Source organism: Felis catus, chromosome D1, assembly GCF_018350175.1.
Source record: "Felis catus isolate Fca126 chromosome D1, F.catus_Fca126_mat1.0, whole genome shotgun sequence".
NCBI lineage: Eukaryota > Metazoa > Chordata > Mammalia > Carnivora > Felidae > Felis > Felis catus.
The window spans coordinates 31,041,554-31,065,538 of NC_058377.1; the positions used below are offsets into that span (position 1 = coordinate 31,041,554).

A 23,985-nucleotide genomic window follows, 5' to 3' on the forward strand; every position below is an offset into this window, starting at 1 on the left:
TACTAAATTGTTAGTATTTTAATGTTTTCTATTTGGTTACCTTCATTGTTTTAATTACTATATTTAAATAATTTTTAGAGTGTATTTACTCTTTTACTTGGGACTTTCATTCTTCTCAACCTGTTTGTTTTGTAAGGTCAGCTGTGAATTCTCCTGTGACGGGGATTTTAGAAATCTCACCCTTCATGTTGGGGAGAAGATATGGTTCAATAATACAAACAACTGTTCTCACTTCATCAATGAGGAATACTTAGGTTCACTCAACAAGTAATTATTGAGCACTTGCTATGTGCCAGCTGCTGTGTAGGAGCTTAGCTTCCAATGGAGAGAAGGACAGACATTGTCCCTGTCCCATGGAGGCAATGACCACTTACAAATTGAGGAATAGTTGCTTCAGTGGAAGAAGTGCAGGACACCCCTCATAGGGGTAAGCAGCCAAGGAGAAAGGAAGGTTCAGGGCATGCTTTCCAGAAAAAGTAACTTAAACAGTGACCTGAAGGGTGGGCAGACATTAGCAATGGTCAGGAGTCTCCATCATGGGTGAAGACCAGAGGACAAGAGATAGAATGAAGAATCTGAAGAGCTGGAGGAAGTGCAGTTGGTGTGGAGCATAGAATCTGAGGTGGGAAGAGGCAAAAGGTGAAGCTGTAGAGGAAAACCCACTACACATACTCATTCTCTTCTGTTCCAACTCAGGGGCTAGGGTCCCATTGTACAAAAGGGAATATCACTCTAAAATTGGTATTTACTCCATAGGCAATAAGGAGCTATGTGGTGGGTGAAGTGGTCAGGCTGTCAAGAGCTCACTCTGCCTTCAGTATCAAGAGAGACTTCTGCACTTGAGTGTGGAAGAACATTGAAAGATTAAGTTAAACATTGCAAACTTATAATTTCAGTAGCACTAGGTCACTCTTGATGACACGTGGCAAGATGGCTTTGGAACACTTACCATTGTGGTTTCAGGAGTGGAGTCAAAGTGAGAAAGCAGAGAAAGTGAGTGTAGACAACTGATAATTCTTTCAAGAAACAGGGTTCTTCAAAATTAGAAAGCAAGAGAACTGTGGGTGGGGGAACAGGATTGGGGTCCATGTTTACTCTCCCTCTCTCTAGTGTGATGGTTCAGAATAAATTTCCATGATGATGGAGGGCAGTTGGTTTGGAAGGAAAGGTTGAAAGTAGAGAAGGTAGAGGGAACAGGGCAGAGAGCCAAGTTCCCAAGCAGGTGGTAGGAGGCAGTGGGACTCCACACATGAGTGGTGGCATTATCCTAAGACAGGAGGAGGGAGGGATGCCCCTTTCATATGCTGGGGAAAGTGGATAGGGTGGGCATGGAAGCAGGGGAGTTTGTAGGTTTGGGATTCATATTTAAGCAGATAATTAGTATGAGAAAAAGAGGGAAAACTGTAGGAGTTGCTTATATCCAAAGACTAGGGAAGGTGAACTCAGTGCAACAGCTGAGGCAACTGGAGGTGACTGACTCTGGGCCCAGGAGGAGAGGGAGTACCAAGGGAACTTGAGGTAACTACTTGGACCAAAGCTTACTGCACCAGGTATGTGATCTTAGCAGGAAACCCAGAGACTCCAGGCTTTTTCCACCAGTAGCTTCACACTTTTCCTTGATCTGCTTGTCTCTCAGTATCGCAAGAGAGGCCCCATCATTGCAGTGCAGGTGGAGAATGAATATGGTTCATTTGCCGAGGATAAAGATTACATGCCTTATATTCAGAAGGTAAGAAACATTTGATTTGTCCCCATATTTACATGCTTTCTTCCTCACTCTGACACTTTTACAAGCATGCATTTCTGAGGCCCTGTTGCATGGGTGATCCTGTGGTAGGTGCTGTGGGTGATGAGAATATGTGAGATCAAGTTCAGTGTCTCTGTGAATCTTCAGTATTGCCACAGCTGTCAGGGTTTCCTCAAATAACTTCATTAGGAGATAAAAATTGATGTGGAAAGTTGATTCTTTCCTGTTGCTATCTCTATGACCCACAGTTCTCCTTAAATCTGGGTGCTGGTGAATTTACATCCATAGTAAATAAATAATGCTTCATGAACTTAATAACATGGCTCTCATCTTGTGGCTTCCTGACCTGTAGTGCTAACACTCTTTCCTCAGAAATGCATGCTTGCCCTTGCTTCTCCATGGGGGGAATGTCTCAGGCCAGGGAATAACTGCAGTCCTGCCTGGTTGCCTTTCTGATGATTCGGGCCCCTTCCTGTCCCTAACTTCCCACAGTGAAGAAGTTGATGAGTTTTATATAAACTGGACCTCCTCTCCAGGTTGGTGAGCAGAATTTGGGGTCGCATGTTGGCTGTGTCCAAGAACCCCCTGGGTGGGATGGTCTGGAAAGCAGTGGGGAGGAGTTGCCAGCTGGGAAAGAAAGAACAAGAAGGTGACCAGAGAGGAAGGAAGGCAGGGTTGGGCTTCCCATACATCCTGGCTCTGGCCCTGCAGCTGTAGCCTCTGGTGCTGGACAAGTTCTGTGAGGGATTCCCCTCCCTAATTTTTCTCAGGGGCATCACATCAGATCTCCCCAAATTAATCTCATTCAGCTAGCATTGCTTTTTCTTGATTTTCAGAATTTGCCACTTGACTTTTCTCCCAGGGCCAGGCATGAAGTTAACAAAGAAAACACAGAGTCCTTTTGCCCTCTGGCCACGTGTCTGCTCCTCTGCCTTTAGTAGATATAATTTGCAAATTAGATTCCCCCTTCTTTGAAGCCATGGCAGGCTTCCTTGCTTCCTTTTAGTGTCTGGGTAGGACCCAAACTTTACAAAATTTATCTGCGATCCCCACAGCCTTGGACTCTCCCCTTCAAGAGAAAGCCTTCTCTTTTTCTCTTGGATTTAGAGTTTTCCTCAAGTGTTTCCTCATAAAACTCAGCCTTTTGCTTTTCCCCTTGAGGCAGTGGCCATGGCTGTCAGAACCCATACTTAGCTGCTCTTGTGGTTCCCGGGATCAACACAGGCTGAGACAGAGACCAAACAACATTCCCCTAATTTACTGAATTGCAGATGGTCAGACTCTAAACTCAAACCTCTCTCTAGCTCACATGCTGTCCAAGCGAGCCCAAGCTGTATTTGTTTCCTAATTTCCTTATGTTTCCTTCTTCCCATGGGAGCAAAGGAAGTAGATTCATTTTGTCAGTTTTCCCAACAGGCCCTGCTGGAAAGAGGGATTGTGGAACTGCTCATGACCTCGGATGATGCAAAACACATGCTAAAAGGCTACATAGAAGGAGGTATAAATTCAGACTCATTTTGAGTAAGAATTGAGGCTCTTTGCCAGCCAGCTTGAATATTCAACAAGCCTCAGAAAGAACCAACTATATCTCTGATGTCTCTCCCATGTTCATTGAAGTGGACTCCAGAAATTTGGAATTACAATGAATGAGGACTCAAGGTCCAAGTGAAGAGTCCACTTACCAACCCCAACTCTCTCCCTTGCCCTTCTTGTCTTTAAACAGACAAGCTCTTCTGGCCTCAATACACTTTTTTGTCTTTCATAATTTTTCTGTGGGCTAAGAATTCATATTGGTATTGGGAATGGCTTAGAATCCAGGTCTTCTCCACTAATATGGAGAGCCACGTGGAGAAACAGAAGATAGATGTGTGTCAGGAAGGCTGCCTAGGCCAAGCCCCAGTCTGGGATCTTGAAGTCCACTCACTGTGGACTTGGAGTAGAGTTCATACTAGAGAGTCAAGTAACAGAACAGTTCAGACCAGAATCATAAGATGATGATAGTGAGGGAAGTGACCAAGGTATTATAAACAGCCAGATGAGCCCAGGGGAGTATCTGTCAGGTAGTCCGTAGTTCAAGACTAGCTACTTCTTTATACCACTGTTCTCCCCTCCTTTTTGGTGGCTCTTCCTCACATTATTTTTCTAAGAATTTATTTTTTAAGTTTATATATTTATTCTTAGAGAGACAGAGAGAGTGCAAGCAGGGGAAGGGCAAAGAGGGAGAATCCCAAGTAAGCTCTGCACTGTCAGCACAGAGCCCGATGTGGGCTCCAACTCACAGAATTGTGAGATCATGACCTGAGCCCAAATCAAGAGTTGCACACTTACCCAACTGAGACCCTCTTCTCCACATTATTATAGTACACTGGGAAGTGTGCTGAACTTGGGTCAGCAAACCTGTGTTCAGTTCCTAGGTCTAATCAAGTTATATGATCTTGTCCTGTTCTAGTTTTCTACAAAAAATATGGTTAATTTTAACTGCCTTTAAAAAAAATTAAGTGTATTTATTTATTTTGATAGAGAAAGTGCAGGTGGGAGAGGGACAATCAGAGACTCCTAAGCAGGCTCTGCACTGTCAGCATGGATCCCAAGTTGGGGCTCAAACCCACAAACTGTGAGATCATGACCTGAACTAAAGTTGGACGCTTAACTGACTGAGCCACCCAGGCACCCCTTACCTACCCTTCTTATCTTGCATTGTCCTTACAAGTGTCCAGTGATATCAGGACATATGTGGCAGCCTTTTGTACTTTGCAAAGTGGAATAAAAGTAGTGTCTCATTCTTACTACTTGGCCCAACTTCCTTCCGTGTACAAGGTGTGGGCCTCCAACCATTCCCTGGTGGCACTGTCACAGTACCTCATTCAGCACCTGTCTCTTCTCTCTATAGTTCTGGCCACCATCAATATGAACACATTTCAGATAAATGATTTCAAGCAGCTTTCCCAGGTGCAGGTAAGGATGTCTTAAAGATGAAGAGTCTTTGCTCCTTTGCCTGCCCAAATCTCTGTAGCCTGTGCAGCTGGTACTGAGTGAGAACAGCAGGCTTGGCAAAAAGACTTCTGCTTCCCTGCTCCCCATCTCCCCAGAGCCTCAGTTGGGTTCCAAAGCAATTTGGGGAGCTTATGCCTTTTGTCATGGGGAATGAGGAGTAAGTCCTGCTTCTATCACCACTGTTAGTGAAGCACCTTATGGAGATGATCAGAGGGAGGAAGAGGGGATTATGTGACATAAGTCAGAGGGAGATGATATTCTTTTTCCTCTCCAAAGACAGGCCTCAGAAATGGGCTAAATACATTGCTGACAGAGGGCTCATACATAGCTTTGTCAGAGTCAGCCTTTTTCAGCCAGACTCTGCAAATTATGGGAATGAATGACTATTGTACATGAATTCATTAACAACCATGGATTGAGTAGCTCCAGTTTCCTCTCAGTGGGTGGTCCCCTGTAATAGTTTCAAAGATGGACAAACCATAGTCCATGCCTTTGAGGATTATATCCTTTCTCCACATAATAGCTGGATCGAGCTCTTACAGACCAAACGTGATTATAGTTTCCTCTGCTTAACACATTTTCCTGGGTCTCCTTTTGTTCCCAGCATAATCCAAAACCCATGCCATGGCCTGCAAAGCCTGGTATGACCTGATGCAATCTTCCTTTCCAGGCCCAGCCCCCTCTGCTCTTCTCGCTTATACAGGAAATCCTTCTTCAGTCCTGCAGAGTATGGCACTTGGCCCCATGGTGCTTCCTCCAGTGCCCTACACCCTCCTACACAAGTTTTAATTAAAGAACAAATTGATCTTATTTCCTCTTCTCACTAATTTCTACATAGCTTTTGACCTAGTAAAAAGAAGGGACTCTGCCAGAGCTGGATCTATGGTTATCTAGTTTTTAATGGCTGTAATAAGTCTCTTTTTTGCTGTTGGTTCTTTTTCTCTTGTCACTCTTTTTAAAAGTAGCTTTGTTGAAATATAATTTATACACCATTAAATTCACCCATTATAAATATACAATTCAATATATACATTTTTATAACCATTCCCACAATCTAAAGAATTTTCTCATCTTCATTTATGGTAAATCCCCTGTTGCCATCTCCAGCCCTAGGCAAACACTGGTCTGCTTTCCATCTCTATAAATTTGTCTTTTCTAGACATTTAATATAAATGGAATCATACAGTTACTAGTCTTTTGCATCTGGCTTCTTGCTTGATGTTTTTGATTTTCATCTGTACTGTAGCATGAATCAGTACCTGATTCCTTTTGATAGCCAAGTGGATCATGCTCTTGTATCCTATGTCTAAGCTCATAGACAAAGCTAAAGTAAAGTTCATGCAGTTTTTCTCATATGTCCTTCTTTGTAACTAATATGGCTAACATTAATTTTAAAGTTTGATTCAGTCTTGTATTCCTGGGAATAATCCTACTCAATTGTATTATCATTTTATATACTGCTGGATTCAATTCGTTCATGTCTTATTGAGAAGTTTTGCTTCCATGTTCACGAGGAATATTGGTTTTTGGTTTTCTTTTATTGAAATGTCTTTGTTTTAGAATCAGAGTAATGGGTTCCTTTCCTATTTTCTGGAAAAAATTGTACAGAATTGATAGCATTTCTTATTTAATGTTTGGTAAAATCCACCTTTGAAACCGTCTGGACCGGAAGTTTCCTTTTTTTTTTTTTTTTTAATTTTTAAAATGTTTATCTGAGAGAGCGAGAGAATGAGTCAGGATGGGCAGAGAGAGAGGAATACACAGAATTTGAAGCAGGCTCCAGGCTCTGAGATGTCAGCACAGAGCTGGATGCGGGGCTTGAACCCACGAAACAGTAAGATCATGACCTATGCCAAAGTCAGATGCTTAACCAACTGAGCCACCCAGGCGCCTCTGAAGTTTTCTTTTTTAAAAGACTTTTAACTAGAAATTTCTTTTCTCTAATAGATGTAGCACCATTTAGATTATTTCTTCTTGAGCAAGTTTTAGTAGTTTATGTCTTTCAAGGATTTATTCAATTCTATTTCATCTAAGTTTATGAATTAATGGTCACAGAATTGTTTGTGATATTCTGTTGATATCCTTGTATGTCTTTGTTGTTGGTAGTGGTGGCCTTTCTTTCATTCCCCATATTAGTAACTTCGTGTCTTCTCTCTTTTCATCTTTTTATCTTGGTCCGTGTAACTAGAAGTTTACCAGTTTTATTAGTCTCTTCAGAGAACTAGTTTTTTGGCTTTTTTTTATTTTCGCTTCATTTTTTCCTGTTTTCTGGTTCATTTATTTCTCTCATCTTTCACATTTTCTGTTTTGCATCCTTTGGACTGAATTGGCTTTACTGTTTCTAGGTGTTGTTTGTTTGTTTGTTTGTTTAGTGGAAGCTTAGATTGCTGATTTGAGACTTTTTTCTTTTCCAATATGAGCACTTTTGGCTATAAATTTCCCTGAATGCACTATTTTTGCTATATCCCACCAATTTTGATATGCTGTATTTTCATACTCAAAAATGTTTCAAAAAATTTTCAAAACATTTTAAAATTTTCCCTGAGGCTTAATCTTTATTGTATGTATCAGAAGTATGTTGCTTAATTTTTGAATCCTGGAGGATTTTCCAGGTATTATTCTGTTATTGATTTCTACTTTAATACTGTTAAAATCTGAGAGTATACTTCATATGATTTCTGTTCTTTTTACATTTCTTAAGGTTTGTTTTATGGCTCATAATATGGTCATTTTGGTGAATGTTCCATGTATATTTGAGAAGAATGTGTATTTTGCATTTGTTTGTAAATTTCCATTGACTCAAGTTGATTGATTTTACTGTTCAGGTAATTGCTATTCTTACTGATTTTCTACCCACTTTTTTATTAACTTTTTTATTAACTATTAAGAGTGTTGATATCTCTAAATATTATTGTAGATTTGTTTATTCGCCCTTTCAGATCTATCCATTTTTGTCTTCTATATTTTGAAGCTCTGTTTTTAGGTGTATGCACATTTAGAATTATATTTTTCCTGGAGAATTCACCCCTTTATTGTTATTTAATGGCTACCTTTGGTTTTTAAAAAATGTTTATTTTTAAGAGAGAGAGACCGAGAGAGCACAAGCAGGGGAGGGGTAGAGAGAGAGGGGACAGATGATCTGAAGAGGGCTCTGTGCTGACAGCAGAGAGTCCGAATTGGGGTTCGAACTCACAAACTATGAGATCATGACCTGAGCCGAAGACGGCTGCTTGCCAGCTGAGCCACCCAGGTGCAAGCCTTCCTTGTTTGTTTTTTTTTTTTTTTGTAAATTTATTTATTTATTTATTTATTTATATTTTATTGTCAAATTGGTTTCCATACAACACCCAGTGCTCATCCCAACAGGTACCCTCCTCAATGCCCATTACCCACTTTCCCCTCCCTCCCACCCCCCATCAGCCCTCAGTTTATTCTCAGTATTTAAGAGTATCTTATGGTTTGCCTCCCTCCCTCTCTGTAACATTTTTCCCCCCCTTGACCTCTCCCATGGTTCTCTGTTAAGTTTCTCAGGATCCACATAGGAGTCAAAACATATGGTATCTGTCTTTCTTTGCCTGATTCACTTAGCATAATACCCTCCAGTTCCATCCACATTGCTGCAAATGGCCTGATTTCATTCTTTCTCATTGCCAAGGAGTATTCCATTGTATATATAAACCCCATCTTCTTTATCCATTGTCAGTTGATGGACATTTAGGCTTTTTCCATAATTTGGCTATTGTTGAAAGTGCTGCTGTAAACATTGGGGTGCAAGTGTCCCTATGCATCAGCACTCATGTATCTCTTGGGTGAATTCCTTTAATGTTGCGTTTTTTTTTTTTAATGAAATTTATTGACAAATTAGTTTCCATACAACACCCAGTGCTCATCCCAAAAGGTGCCCTCCTCAATACCCATCACCCACCCTCTCCTCCCTCCCACCCCCCATCAACCCTCAGTTTGTTCTCAGTTTTTAACAGTCTCTTATGCTTTGGCTCTCTCGCACTCTAACCTCTTTTTTTTTTTTCCTTCCCCTCCCCCATGGGTTCCTGTTAATTTCTCAGGGTCCACATAAGAGTGAAACCATATGGTATCTGTCTTTCTCTGTATGGCTTATTTCACTTAGCATCACACTCTCCAGTTCCATCCACATTGCTACAAAAGGCCATATTTCATTTTTTCTCATTGCCACGTAATATTCCATTGTGTATATAAACCACAATTTCTTTATCCATTCATCAGTTGATGGACATTTAGGCTCTTTCCATAATTTGGCTATTGTTGAGAGTGCTGCTATGAACATTGGGGTACAAGTGGCCCTATGCATCAGTACTCCTGTATCCCTTGGATAAATTCCTAGCAGTGCTATTGCTGGGTCATAGGGTAGGTCTATTTTTAATTTTCTGAGGAACCTCCACACTGCTTTCCAGAGCGGCTGCACCAATTTGCATTCCCACCAACAGTGCAAGAGGGTTCCCGTTTCTCCACATCCTCTCCAGCATCTATAGTCTCCTGATTTGTTCATTTTGGCCACTCTGACTGGCGTGAGGTGATACCTGAGTGTGGTTTTGATTTGTATTTCCCTGATAAGGAGCGACGCTGAACATCTTTTCATGTGCCTGTTGGCCATCCGGATGTCTTCTTTAGAGAAGTGTCTATTCATGTTTTCTGCCCATTTCTTCACTGGGTTCTTTGTTTTTCAGGTGTGGAGTTTGGTGAGCTCTTTATAGATTTTGGATACTAGCCCTTTGTCCGATATGTCATTTGCGAATATCTTTTCCCATTCCGTTGGTTGCCTTTTAGTTTTGTTGGTTGTTTCCTTTGCTGTGCAGAAGCTTTTTATCTTCATAAGGTCCCAGTAATTCACTTTTGCTTTTAATTCCCTTGCCTTTGGGGATGTGTCGAGTAAGAGATTGCTACGGCTGAGGTCAGAGAGGTCTTTTCCTGCTTTCTCCTCTAAGGTTTTGATGGTTTCCTGTCTCACATTTAGGTCCTTCATCCATTTTGAGTTTATTTTTGTGAATGGTGTGAGAAAGTGGTCTAGTTTCAACCTTCTGCATGTTGCTGTCCAGTTCTCCCAGCACCATTTGTTAAAGAGGCTGTCTTTTTTCCATTGGATATTCTTTCCTGCTTTGTCAAAGATGAGTTGGCCATACGTTTGTGGGTCTAGTTCTGGGGTTTCTATTCTATTCCATTGGTCTATGTGTCTGTTTCTGTGCCAATACCATGCTGTCTTGATGATGACAGCTTTGTAGTAGAGGCTAAAGTCTGGGATTGTGATGCCTCCTGCTTTGGTCTTCTTCTTCAAAATTCCTTTGGCTACTCGGGGCCTTTTGTGGTTCCATATGAATTTTAGGATTGCTTGTTCTAGTTTCGAGAAGAATGCTGGTGCAATTTTGATTGGGATTGCATTGAATGTGTAGATAGCTTTGGGTAGTATTGACATTTTGACAATATTTATTCTTCCAATCCATGAGCAGGGAATGTCTTTCCATTTCTTTAAATCTTCTTCAATTTCCTTCATAAGCTTTCTATACTTTTCAGCATACAGATCCTTTACATCTTTGGTTAGATTTATTCCTAGGTATTTTATGCTTCTTGGTGCAATTGTGAATGGGATCAGTTTCTTTATTTGTCTTTCTGTTGCTTCATTGTTAGTGTATAAGAATGCAACTGATTTCTGTACATTGATTTTGTATCCTGCAACTTTGCTGAATTCATGTATCAGTTCTAGTAGACTTTTGGTGGAGTCTATCGGATTTTCCATGTATAATATCATGTCATCTGCAAAAAGCGAAAGCTTGACTTCGTCTTTGCCAATTTTGATGCCTTTGATTTCCTTTTGTTGTCTGATTGCTGATGTTAGAACTTCCAGCACTATGTTAAACAGCAGCGGTGAGAGTGGGCATCCTTGTCGTGTTCCTGATCTCAGGGAAAAAGCTCTCAGTTTTTCCCCATTGAGGATGATGTTAGCTGTGGGCTTTTCATAAATGGCTTTTATGATCTTTAAGTATGTTCCTTCTATCCCGACTTTCTCAAGGGTTTTTATTAAGAAAGGGTGCTGGATTTTGTCAAAGGCCTTTTCTGCATCGATTGACAGGATCATATGGTTCTTCTCTTTTTTTTTGTTAATGTGATGTATCACGTTGATTGATTTGCGAATGTCGAACCAGCCCTGCATCCCAGGAATGAATCCCACTTGATCATGGTGAATAATTCTTTTTATATGCCGTTGAATTCGATTTGCTAGTATCTTATTGAGAATTTTTGCATCCATATTCATCAGGGATATTGGCCTGTAGTTCTCTTTTTTTACTGGGTCTCTGTCTGGTTTAGGAATCAAAGTAATACTGGCTTCATAGAATGAGTCTGGAAGTTTTCCTTCCCTTTCTATTTCTTGGAATAGCTTGAGAAGGATAGGTATTATCTCTGCTTTAAATGTCTGGTAGAACTCCCCTGGGAAGCCATCTGGTTCTGGACTCTTATTTGTTGGGAGATTTTTGATAACCGATTCAATTTCTTCGCTGGTTATGGGTCTGTTCAAGCTTTCTATTTCCTCCTGATTGAGTTTTGGAAGAGTGTGGGTGTTCAGGAATTTGTCCATTTCTTCCAGGTTGTCCAATTTGTTGGCATATAATTTTTCATAGTATTCCCTGATAATTGCTTGTATCTCTGAGGGATTGGTTGTAATAATTCCATTTTCATTCATAATTTTATCTATTTGGGTCATCTCCCTTTTCTTTTTGAGAACCCTGGCTAGAGGTTTGTCAATTTTGTTTATTTTTTCAAAAAACCAACTCTTGGTTTCGTTGATCTGCTCTACAGTTTTTTTAGATTCTATATTGTTTATTTCTGCTCTGATCTTTATTATTTCTCTTCTTCTGCTGGGTTTAGGCTGCCTTTGCTGTTCTTCTAGTTCCTTTAGGTGTGCTGTTAGATTTTGTATTTGGGATTTTTCTTGTTTCTTGAGATAGGCCTGGATTGCAATGTATTTTCCTCTCAGGACTGCCTTCGCTGCGTCCCAAAGCGTTTGGATTGTTGTATTTTCATTTTCGTTTGTTTCCATATATTTTTTAATTTCTTTTCTAATTGCCTGGTTGACCCACTCATTCGTTAGTAGGGTGTTCTTTAACCTCCATGCCTTTGGAGGTTTTCCAGACTTTTTCCTGTGGTTGATTTCAAGCTTCATAGCATTGTGGTCTGAAAGTATGCATGGTATAATTTCAATTCTTGTAAACTTATGAAGGGCTGTTTTGTGACCCAGTATATGATCTATCTTGGAGAATGTTCCATGTGCACTCGAGAAGAAAGTATATTCTGTTGCTTTGGGATGCAGCGTTCTAAATATATCTGTCAAGTCCATCTGATCCAATGTCTCATTCAGGGCCCTTGTTTCTTTATTGACCGTGTGTCTAGATGATCTGTCCATTTCTGTAAGTGGGGTGTTAAAGTCCCCTGCAATTACCACATTCTTATCAATAAGGTTGCTTATGTTTATGAGTAATTGTTTTATATATTTGGGGGCTCCGGTATTCGGCGCATAGACATTTATAATTGTTAGCTCTTCCTGATGGATAGACCCTGTAACTATTATATAATGTCCTTCTTCATCTCTTGTTACAGCCTTTAATTTAAAGTCTAGTTTGTCTGATATAAGTATGGCTACTCCAGCTTTCTTTTGGCTTCCAGTCGCATGATAAATAGTTCTCCATCCCCTCACTCTCAATCTAAAGGTGTCCTCAGGTCTAAAATGAGTCTCTTGTAGACAGCAAATAGATGGGTCTTGTTTTTTTATCCATTCTGATACCCTATGTCTTTTGGTTGGTGCATTTAATCCATTTACATTCAGTGTTATTATAGAAAGATACGGGTTGAGAGTCATTGTGATGTCTGTATGTTTTATGCTTGTAGTGATGTCTCTGGGACTTTGTCTCACAGGGTCCCCCTTAGGATCTCTTGTAGGGCTGGTTTAGTGGTGACAAATTCCTTCAGTTTTTGTTTGTTTGGGAAAACCTTTATCTCTCCTTCTATTCTAAATGACAGACTTGCTGGGTAAAGGATTCTCGGCTGCATATTTTTTCTGTCTAGCACCCTGAAAATCTCGTGCCAATTCTTTCTGGCCTGCCAAGTTTCAAAAGAGAGATCAGTCACGAGTCTTATAGGTCTCCCTTTATATGTGAGGGCACGTTTACCCCTTGCTGCTTTCAGAATTTTCTCTTTATCCTTGTATTTTGCCAGTTTCACTATGATATGTCGTGCAGAAGATCGATTCAAGTTACGTCTGAAGGGAGTTCTCTGTGCCTCTTGGATTTCAATGCCTTTTTCCTTCCCCAGTTCAGGGAAGTTCTCAGCTATTATTTCTTCAAGTACCCCTTCAGCACCTTTCCCTCTCTCTTCCTCCTCTGGGATACCAATTATGCGTATATTATTTCTTTTTAGTGTATCACTTAGTTCTCTAATTTTCTCCTCATACTCCTGGATTTTTTTATCTCTCTTTTTCTCAGCTTCCTCTTTTTCCATAACTTTATCCTCTAGTTCACCTATTCTCTCCTCTGCCTCTTCAAGCCGAGCTGTGGTGGTTTCCATTTTGTTATGCATTTCGTTTAAAGCGTTTTTCAGCTCCTCGTGACTGTTCCTTAGTCCCTTGATCTCTGTAGCAAGAGATTCTCTGCTGTCCTGTATACTGTTTTCAAGCCCAGCGATTAATTTTATAACTATTATTCTAAATTCACTTTCTGTTATATTATTTAAATCCTTTTTGATCAGCTCATTAGCTGTTGTTATTTCCTGGAGATTCTTCTGAGGGGAATTCTTCCGCTTGGTCATTTTGGATAGTCCCTGGTGTGGTGAGGACCTGCAGGGCACTTCCCCTGTGCTGTGGTGTATAACTGGAGTTGGTGGGCGGGGCCGCTGTCAGACCTGATGTCTGCCCCCAGCCCACCGCTGGGGCCACAGTCAGACTGGTGTGTGCCTTCTCTTCCCCTCTCCTAGGGGCGGGATTCACTGTGGGGTGGCGTGGCCCATCTGGGCTACTTGCACACTGCCAGGCTTGTGATGCTGGGGATCTGGCGTATTAGCTGGGGTGGGTAGGCAAGGTGCACGGGGGCAGGAGGGGCAGGCTTAGATCGCTTCTCCTTAGGTGATCCTCTTCAGGAGGGGCCCTGTGGCAGCGGGAGGGAGTCAGATCCGCTGACGGAGGTTTGGCTCCGCAGAAGCACAGAGTTGGGTGTTTGCGCGGAGCGAGCAAGTTCCCTGGCAGGAACTGGTTCTCTTTGGGATTTTGGCTGGGGGATGGGTGGGGGAGATGGCGCTGGCGAGCGCCTTTGTTCCCCACCAAGCTGAGGTCTGTCGTCAGGGGGCTCAGCAGCTCTCCCTCCCTTTGTCCTCCAGCCTTCCCGCTTTCCGAGCAGAGCTGTTAACTTATGACCTCCCAGACGCTAAGTCGCGCTTGCTGTCGGAACACAGTCCGTCAGGCCCCTCCGCTTTTGCCAGCCAGACTCGGGGGCTCTGCTTGGCCGGCGAGCTGCCCCTCTGCCCCGGCTCCCTCCCGCCAGTCCGTGGAGCGCGCACCGCCTCGCCGCCCTTCCTACCCTCTTCCGTGGGCCTCTCGTCTGCGTTTGGCTCCGGCGACTCCGTTCTGCTAATCCTCTGGCGGTTTTCTGGGTTATTTAGGCAGGTGTAGGTGGAATCTAAGTGATCAGCAGGACGCGCGGTGAGCCCAGCGTCCTCCTAAGCCGCCATCTTCTCGCTTCCTTTAATGTTGTTTTTAAAAAATGTTTATTAATTTATTTTGAGAGAGAGTGAGTGGGGGAGGGGCAGAGTGAGAGGGGAACAGAGAGAACCTCAAGCAGACTCCATGCTGTCAGTGCAAAGCTTGACAAAGGCCCCAATCTCATGAACCATGAGATCATGACCTGAACTGAAATCAAGAGTTGGAGTCTTAACTGACTGAGACACCCAAGCGTCCCTGTGTTCCTTGTTTTGAGGTCTGCTTTGGCTGATATAAACATAGCTATTCTACCTTTCTTTTGGTTAGTGTTTGCATTCTGTATCTTTCTTTATCCTTTTACTTTTTACCTTTTTTTAAGTATTTGTATTTAAAGTGGATTTCTTGTAGATAGCATATAATTATGTATTACATTTTTTTATTTTTTTTAATGTTTATTTATTTTTGAGACAGAGAGAGACAGAGCATGAGCAGGGAAGGGGCAGAGAGAGAGGGAGACGCAGAATGTGAAGCAGGCTCCAGGCTCCCAGCTGTCAGCACAGAGCCTGACGCGGGGCTCGAACTCACGAACTGCGAGATCATGACCCGAGCCGAAGTCGGATGCTTAACCGACTGAGCCACCCAGGCGCCTCTGTATTACATTTTTAAAGATTCAACCTGACAGTTTTTGTCTCTTAACTGATATGGTTAGATAATTCACATTTAAAGTGATTATTGATATAGTTGGATTAAAATCTATCATCTTGCTAATTCTTTTCTATTTGTCCCATTTGTTATGTTCCTTTTTTATCCCCCTTCAGTTAATTGAGCATTTTTTATTATTAAATTTTATCTCCTCTGTGGACTAATTTCTTTTCTCAGGTTTTAAGTTTTAGCTGTTGCCCAAGGATTTATGTTAAATTAATCTGAAAGTACTTTCAAATAGTGAACTGCTTCACATGTAGTAATAATATCTTACAATAATATATTCCTAAATACTCATTTTAAAGATGACATTCTATTGTGGGTTTTTTTTTGTCTGTTTGTTTTGTTTTTGTTTTTGTTTTCATGGTTTCTGATATTAATTCTTATCTGTGGCTTTTGCAGGTAATTTGTCTTTTAGTCTCTTACTGCCTTCAGAATTTTCTCATTGTCTGTAGCTTTTAGAAGCTTGAGTATAATATACTTAGGTGTGGTTTGCTTCTTAGAGTTTATCCTGCTTGATATTCTCACAGAATGGATCTGTGGTTTGGTGTCTGTAATTAATTTTAGAAAATTCTCAACCATTACTTATTCAAATATTTCCTCTCTTCTCTCTTTCTTCTTCTGCAGGTCCAATTATGTGTACATTAGATCATTTAATATTGTCTCAAACTGCTTGGATGCTGTTTTTCCCCCTACTCTTTTTCTCTTTATTTTTCAGTTCAGTTTGGTTGATTTCTATTAGCTTCTCTTTAAGTACACTGATTCATTCCTCTCCTTTGTTGACTTCACCAGTGAGCTCACTGAAGGACTTCCTCATTTCTGTTACTGTGTTTTTGATTTCTAGTTTTTCAATTCCATTCCTATAGCTTCCATCTGTCAGCTAAAATTACCCATATTATTTTGCATGGTATCTACCTGTTTCTATTGCAACCTTTATAATATTAACCATCAATATGTTTTTTTTACATTTTTAAAATTTGTTTAAACTTACATCCAAATTAGTTACCATATAGTGCAACATTGATTTCAGGAGTAGATTCCTTAGTGCCTCTTACCCATTTAGCCCATCCCCCCCTCCCACAACCCCTTCAGTAACCCTCAGTTTGTTCTCCATATCTATGAGTCTCTTCTGTTTTGTCCCCCTCCCTGTTTTTATATTATTTTTGTTTCCCTTTCCTTATGTTCATCTGTTTTGTCTCCTAAAGTCCTCATATGAGTGAAGTCATATGATTTTTGTCTTTCTCTGACTAATTTCACTTAGCCTAATACCCTCCAGTTCCATCCACGTAGTTGCAAATGGCATGATTTCATTCTTTTTGATTGCCGAGTAATACTCCATTATATATATATATATATATATATATATCACATTTTCTTTATCCATTCTTCCATTGATGGACATTTGGGCTCTTTCCATACTTTGGCTATTGTTGATAGTGCTGCTATAAACATGGGGGTGTATGTGTCCCTTCAAACCAGCACACCTGTCTCCCGTGGATAAATGCCTATTTTAAATTCACTGTTTAATTACAACATCTGGGTCCTATCTGAGACTGTTCTTGATTATTGCTTTGTCTCTTCAAAGTATGTTTTTTTCCTTGCCTTTTCGTATGGCTCATAGTTTTTTAATGAAAATGGAACATCTTGTGTGGGACATAGATATTGTCTTGGACATAAGCAGGTCTTTCTGCTAGGCTTTTTATTTTAAGTTTATTTATTTATTTTGAGAGAGAGGGAGAGAGAGAGAAAGAGAGTGAGAATGCATGGAGGAGGGGCAGAGAGAGAAGGAGAGAGAGAATCCCAAGCAGGCTGTGCACTGTCAGCGCAGAGCCGAACACGGGGCTTGAACTGATGAGCCATGAGATCATGACCTGCGCCAAAATCAAGAGTCCGCCTGAGCCACCCAGGTGCCCCCTGCTAGGCTTTTAATGTGGGAATTTTGTGTTAATTTAGTCGGGAATTGGGCTAAATTTGAAATTTGTTATTGCTAAGTTTATCCTCCTTGCATCACAGGCTTCAAATTCCTCTAGTACCATCTCTATGTCTGAGCTCCCCTTGGCTTTGGTTCTTCCCTTTGCATTGTACCCCAGAGAGAGTCTGTTCTTCTCAGCACTGCTAGCTCTACTGCATGTTATCTATTCTCTACACTGGTTAGCCTGATGGTGAGGGAAGGAATGCATTCCCTGATGTTCTAGTTGAGCCTTGGTCTTAGGCACCATGTGCCTGGGTCTGAGGGGCTGACCTTTGCAAGTGCTCCTGTTTCTCCCTGAGCTGTAGTTCCAGGCCCCGCACAGTTTCTTACTCTTCTCCCAAGACTAGTGGTTTGTTTTGTAGTTTTTTTTTTCCTGCTTCTGTTTCCAGGAAGCAGGTTTTCACCAGTGCCCTAAGATGACAGCTTTTCTTGCTCTTGTCTGTGCAGATTAAGGCTTTTGTTCCCTAGAAATGAGGGCTGTGGGAGATTTGGCAGTGGCTGCTGCTCCCCTTCCCCAACCAGTACCAGGAATGAAATCAAAGTACTGCAGACTTGGTGGCTTAAACAACATTTATCTTCTCACAGTTCTGGAGGCTAGAATCTGAGATCAAGGTGTCAGAAGGATTTGTTTCTTCTGAGGCTGTTCTCCTTGGCCTGTAAGTGGCTGACTTCACCCTGCATCGCCACAAAGTTGTCCCTGTGTGTATGTCTGAATGCTAATCTCTTCTTATAAGGATACTAGTGGTATTGGATTAGGGCCCACCCTAATAATTTCATTTAATCTTAACTAAACATTTTCCAAAACATTTAACCTAAAATTAAACATTTTCCTGTTTAAATACACTTTTCCCAAATATAGTCATATTCCAAGGTACTAGGGATTAGAATTTCAGTATAAATGGGGGGAGGTGGTGGCACAATTCAGCCCATAACTTTCTGCCCTCACCCAGATTCAGGTCCTTCTGCATGCAAAATATATTAACCTCATCCCAGGAGACCCAACGTCCAATTTTTTTTTTCATTTCAGCATCAGTTCTGAGTCCAAAATCTCATCTAAATATCATCTAAATCAGGTAGAGATGATACTCCAGATATTATTCATCCTAGGTAAAGTGCTTCTTCAAGTGTGAACTTGTGGAACCAGGTAGCAAGTTATCTGCTTCTAAAATACAATATAGGACAGACATAGGACAGACAATCTCATTTGAAAAGGGAGAAATTGAAAAGAAGAAAGGGGTCATGGTTCCTAAACAAGTACAAAACCTTGTAGGGTCAATTACATTAGATTTTAAGGCTTCAGAATAATAATTAGATTTTAAGACAATAATAATTCTCTGTTCTCTGTGTCTACCAGGATGGGCCTCCTTTCAGGTCCACCTGGGTGACAGCCCCACATCCTCAGCCCTGCGCAGTGGTCCTGACTCCTCTGGAACCAAGAAAAAGACATGACATCCTCATCCACTGAGCCTATGCCCTCTGTTCCCACAGTAGTAATGCTGGCCTGCTGACCTCTCAACCACCTTCAGGGTCATTCCTCTTTTTTCTTGAAGGGTAATGCATGTTTGTAGCCCCATAGCTCTTGTGGGAAATAAGTTTAAGAATTCTGTATGCCTGCACCAATGGGTTAACAAGGCTTACAGCAGAAAACTGCCACAGGGCAAAAGCGCCCAAGGTTAGTCATCAAGCAAAACAAGGCTTAGGGTGAAAAGCCGCCTCCCCAGGATGAAAATGTCCAAGAAAAATTAGAGGTAGAAAGCTATGGGGCAAAAGCACCCAAGATTAGCTAGTGAAAAGGGTGCCTTGTTAACCTTGAGGCAGCATGCTCCAGCAATCTTAAACTTTAGAGATAACAGCTACTTGGCTGTATCGACCACAGAGAAACTGTCCATCTGGCATCTGGTGCCAATATATCATTGTGCTTTAATCTCAACTTCAAACACCACTCACCACCCGCCCGCCCCAAAACCCTTTGCTTCTTACACACACAAGTTAATAGTCACTATCTTATTTGTTTTCTTCTGTATGTTCACCACAAATGTAAAACCTTGAAAGCTCAATAAATACAGAGACAAAACCCCAGTTTGGGACTGTCTCCTCCCAGACATTAGCCTCTCTTGTATTCAATTCTGCATCTGCTCTCTTGCTGGACAAGAGAGAACTCCAGACTCAAAGTCTGTGACAAGCTCTATTGACACATCCTGTAGAATCCCAGAAGTCTGACATCTTTCCTTCATTTTGTCTCAGCTCTGCCACCTTCAGTCCAAGCAAGCAGCATTTCTGCTAGAATGAAATTTTTAAAAATCTGTTGGCTTCCTGTACAATTCATGGGAGTCCAAGCCATTAGACAAGAGGGGTCATCCTTACATCTTTCCTAGATAGCCCATCTCTATTTCTGGCTTCTGTTGATATGGCTGAATGGATCCATCAGCCATACACCAACAACCTCTGTAGCAAATGATTGTCCAGCCACATCCTCGATATTCTGTAATCACACTTTCTCAGTGTTTTACAATATACTTAGGCCAAGAATTTTACAAATCTTCAGGTTCTGGTTCATTTAAAAAAAATTTAATGTTTATTTATTTTTGAGAGAGAGAGGGAGAGAGAGAGAGACTGAGCATGAGTGGGGCAGAGGCAGAGAGACAAGGAGACACAGAATCCGAAGGAGGATCCAGGCTCTGAGCTGTCAGCACAGAGCCTGATGTGAGGCTTGAATCCATGGACTGTGAGATCATGACCTGAGCTTAACTGAGCCACCCAGGTGCCCCATGTTCCTTTTTTGCTTAACAATTCCTTCCTCTTAGCCACTTTGACTGGTGTGAGGTGGTATCTGAGTGTGGTTTTGGTTTGTATTTCCCTGATGAGGAGTGACATTGAGCATCTTTTCATGTGCCTGTTGGCCATCTGGATGTCTTCTTTAGAGAAGTGTCTATTCATGTTTTCTGCCCATTTCTTCATAGGGTTATTTGTTTTTCGGGTGTGGAGTTTGGTGACCTCTTTATAGGTTTTGGATACTAGCCCTTTGTCTGATAGGTCATTTGCAAATATCTTTTCCCATCCCATTGGTTGCCTTTTAGTTTTGTTGATTGTTTCCTTTGCAGTGAGTAAGCTTTTTATCTTCATGAGGTCCCAATAGTTCATTTTTGCTTTTAATTCCCTTGCCTTTGGGGATGTGTCAAGTAAGAAATTTCTGCGGCTGAGGTCAGAGAGGTTTTTTCCTGCTTTCTCCTCTAGGGTTTTGATGGTTTCCTGTCTCACATTCAGGTCCTTTATCCATTTTGAGTATATTTCTGTGAATGGTGTAAGAAAGTGGCCTAGTTTCATTCAGAGACTATAGATGCTGGCAAGGATGTGGAGAAACGGGAACCCTCTTGCACTGTTGGTGGGAATGCAAACTGGTGCAGCCACTCTGGAAAAGTGTGGAGGTTCCTCAAAAAATTAAAAATAGATCTACCCTATGACCCACCAAAAGCACTGATAGGAATTTTCCCAAGGGATACAGGAGTGCTGATGCATAGGGGCGCTTGTACCCCAATGTTTATAGCAGCACTTTCAACAATAGCCAAATTATGATAAGAGCCTAAATGTCCATCAACTGATGAATGGATAAAGAAATTGTGGTTTATATACACAATGGAATACTGCTTGGCAATAAGAAAGAATGAAATATGGCTTTTTTTAACAATGTGGATAGAACTGGAGAGTGTTATGCTAAGTGAAATAAGTCATACAGAGAAAGATATATAGCATATGTTTTCACTCCTATGTGGATCCTGAGAAACTTAAGAGAAGACCATGGGGGAGGAGAAGAAAAAAAAAAGGTTAGAGAGGGAGGGAGCCAAAACATAAGAGACTCTTAAAAACTGAGAATAAACTGAGGGTTGATGGGGGGTGGGAGGGAGGAGAGTGTGGGTGAGGGGTATTGAGGAGGGCATCTGTTGGGATGAGCACTGGGTGTTGTATGGAAACCAATTTGACAATAAATTTCATATTAAAAAAATTCCTTCCTCAATTTATCTCTGTCTTCTTATATTTCACTATAAGGAACAGGGAGAAACCAGGCCATGCCCACCAACATTTTCTTAGGAATCTCCTCATCTAAATATTGAGGTTCATCAATTGCAAGTTCTGCTTTCCACAAAATATTAGAACTCTATTTATCCAAGTTATTTGCATTTTATAAGAAGGATCAACTTTCCTTTCCATTTTCTAACATTTACTCATTTCCACCTGAGATCTCATCAGAAGCATCATTAACATTCATATTTCTAACAACAATCTGTTTATGATGACATTTTTATTCTCTATGATGATACAAGCTCTCTCTCCAGCTCTCCTCATATTTTTCTGAGCTCTCACCAAAATTGCCTTTAACTCCATATTTCTATTTACATTCCCTTCAAGGAAATCTAGGCTTTTTTTTTTAAGCATGTACTTCAAGGTTCATCCAGCCTCTACCCATTACCCAGTTCCAAAGCCACTTCCATATCTTTAGGTATTTGTTAACTAATAACAAGTCACTGCAGTACCCCATTTCTTGGTACCAAAATCTATACTAGTTTCCTTGGCCTGTAATAATAGAACATGACAGACTAGGTGCTTAAACAATGGACATGTATCTTTTCAAAATTCTAGAGGCTTAGATGTCAAAGATCAAGGTGCCCACAGAGTTGTTTCTATCTGAGATTCTCTCCTTGGCCTGTAGATGGTCATCTTCTCCTCCTTGTGTCTTCACATGGTCTTTCCTCTATTCTTGTATGTATTTAAATTTCCATTTTTTATAAACAACACTCATTTTGGATTATGGCTTACCCTACTGACCTCTTTTTCACTTAATTACTTCTTTAAAAATCCTGTCTCCAAATATAGTCACATTCTGAGGTCCTGGAAGTTAGGACCTCAATATATGAATTGGGGTATGGAAATTCACCTGTAACAGAAAGTTACTGAGGATTCTCCCCAATTTTCCCTCAGAACATGTGGTGGAATTTGTGTAGGTAAAACCTTCATAAAGGCCTAAGACCCACCAGGGTGCCTGGGTGGCTCAGTTGGTTAAGTGTCCGACTTCTGCTCAGGTCATGATCTCATGGTTTGTGAGTTGGAGCCCCACATTAGTCTCTGTGTTGACAGTTCAGAGCCAGGGGCTTGCTTCAGATTCTGTGTCTCCCTCTCTCTCTCTCTCTGCCCCTCCCCTACCTGTGCTCTGTCTCTCAAATATAAATAAAGATTACCAAAAAAAGGTGTAAGATCCACCCCACACAGGCCCCCAGGGATGCTAGCTCAATATGTTTCCCTATGTTCTTTTGAACATCTTTAAAAAGGCAATGAGAAATGACTGAAGATAAGAGAATAACCATACTCAGGATGCAACTATCATTGTATCAGTTTAGGATTTACCCATTTAGGGGTGCTCATAGATTTTTCTCCCCCTCTTTATTTTCTAAGTGTTCATTATTATTTTTTGGTTGTTTTTTTCCTTTATGATTTCTTTTTTTTTACTGAGGTATAATTGACATATAATATTATATTAGTTTCATGTATATAACATGATTTGATATTTTTATATATTGTGAAAAAAATCACTATAATAAGTCTAGTTAACATGCGATACCACACTTAGTAACAATTTTTTTTCTTGTAATGAGAACTTTTAAGATCTACTGTCAGCAATGTTCATATATAAATACAGTATTATCAATTATAGTCACCATGCTGTGTGTTACATCCCCATGACTCATTTGTCTTGTAACTAGAAGTTTATACTTTTTGACCCCCTTTACCTATTTCACCCAACCCCCCAACTACACCCCCCCCCTACAATCTGGCAACCAGCAGTGTGTTCTCTGTATCTCTGAGCTTTGTTTTTTGTTGTTGGTTTTTAACTTTTTAAAAAAATATTCTACATATAAGTGAGATCATGTGGTGTTTGTCTTTCTCTATTTGACTTACTTCACTTTGTGCAATGCGCTCAGGTCCATCCATATTGTTACAAATGGCAAGATTTCATTTTTCTTTATGGCTGAAATATTTAAATTCTCTTATATATAGCACATCTTCTTTATCCATTCATCCATCAATGGACCCCTAGGTTGTTTTCATACATTGGCTGTTGCATAACGCTGCAATAAACATGGGGGTGTGTATATCTTTTTGAGTTAGTGTTTTAATTTTTTTATGATAAATACCCAGATGTGGAATTGCTAGATCATATGGTATTTCTATTATTAATGTTTTGAGGAAACTCTGCATTGTTTTCTATAGTGGTTCCACAGATATTACATTCCCATCAACACTGTGTTCCCTTGTCTCTACATAATCACGAACACTTATTTCTTGTTTTTCTGACAGGTGCAAGATGATATCTCATTGTGGTTCTGATTCACATTTCCCTGGATGATTAGTGATGTTGAGCATCTTTTCATGTATTTGTTCCCTATCTATATTTCTTCTCTGGAAAAATGTCTATTCAGAACTTCTGCCCAGTTTTTAATCAGCTATTTGGGTTTTGTTTTTTTTTTGTTGTTTTTTTGTTTTTTTTTTTTTTTGCTATTGAGTTCCATGAGTTCTTTAGGTATTTTGGATATTAAATCGTTATCAGATAGATGATTTGCAAGTATTTTATCCCATTAAGTAGGTTGCCTTTTCATTTTGTTAATGGTTTCCTTTGCTGAACAGAAGCTGTTTAGTTTGATGTGATCCCACTTGTTTATTTTTGTGTTTGTTGCCTTTGCTTTTGATGTCAGATCAAAAAATCATTGCCAAGACCAATGTCAAGGAGCTTACTGCCTATGTTTTCTTTTAGGAATTCCATGGTTTTGGGTCTTACATTCAAGTATTTAACTTATTTTGAGTTACCCTTTG

The 23,985-nt window shown here is 40.6% G+C and overlaps 1 protein-coding gene across 5 annotated transcripts in view; it reads left to right on the plus strand.

The window, feature by feature from the left end:
• Window positions 1–23,985, plus strand: part of LOC101098254 (beta-galactosidase-1-like protein 3) — a 66,891-nt gene that overhangs the window by 9,902 nt on the left and 33,004 nt on the right. For all 5 annotated transcript variants that reach the window (XM_019813033.3, XM_045038549.1, XM_023239312.2 and 2 more), the window contains exons 7-9: window positions 1,637–1,729; window positions 3,164–3,245; window positions 4,638–4,702. In XM_019813033.3, the coding sequence (XP_019668592.1) occupies window positions 1,637–1,729; window positions 3,164–3,245; window positions 4,638–4,702 (240 nt within the window). The remainder of the gene's footprint in view (window positions 1–1,636; window positions 1,730–3,163; window positions 3,246–4,637; window positions 4,703–23,985) is intronic.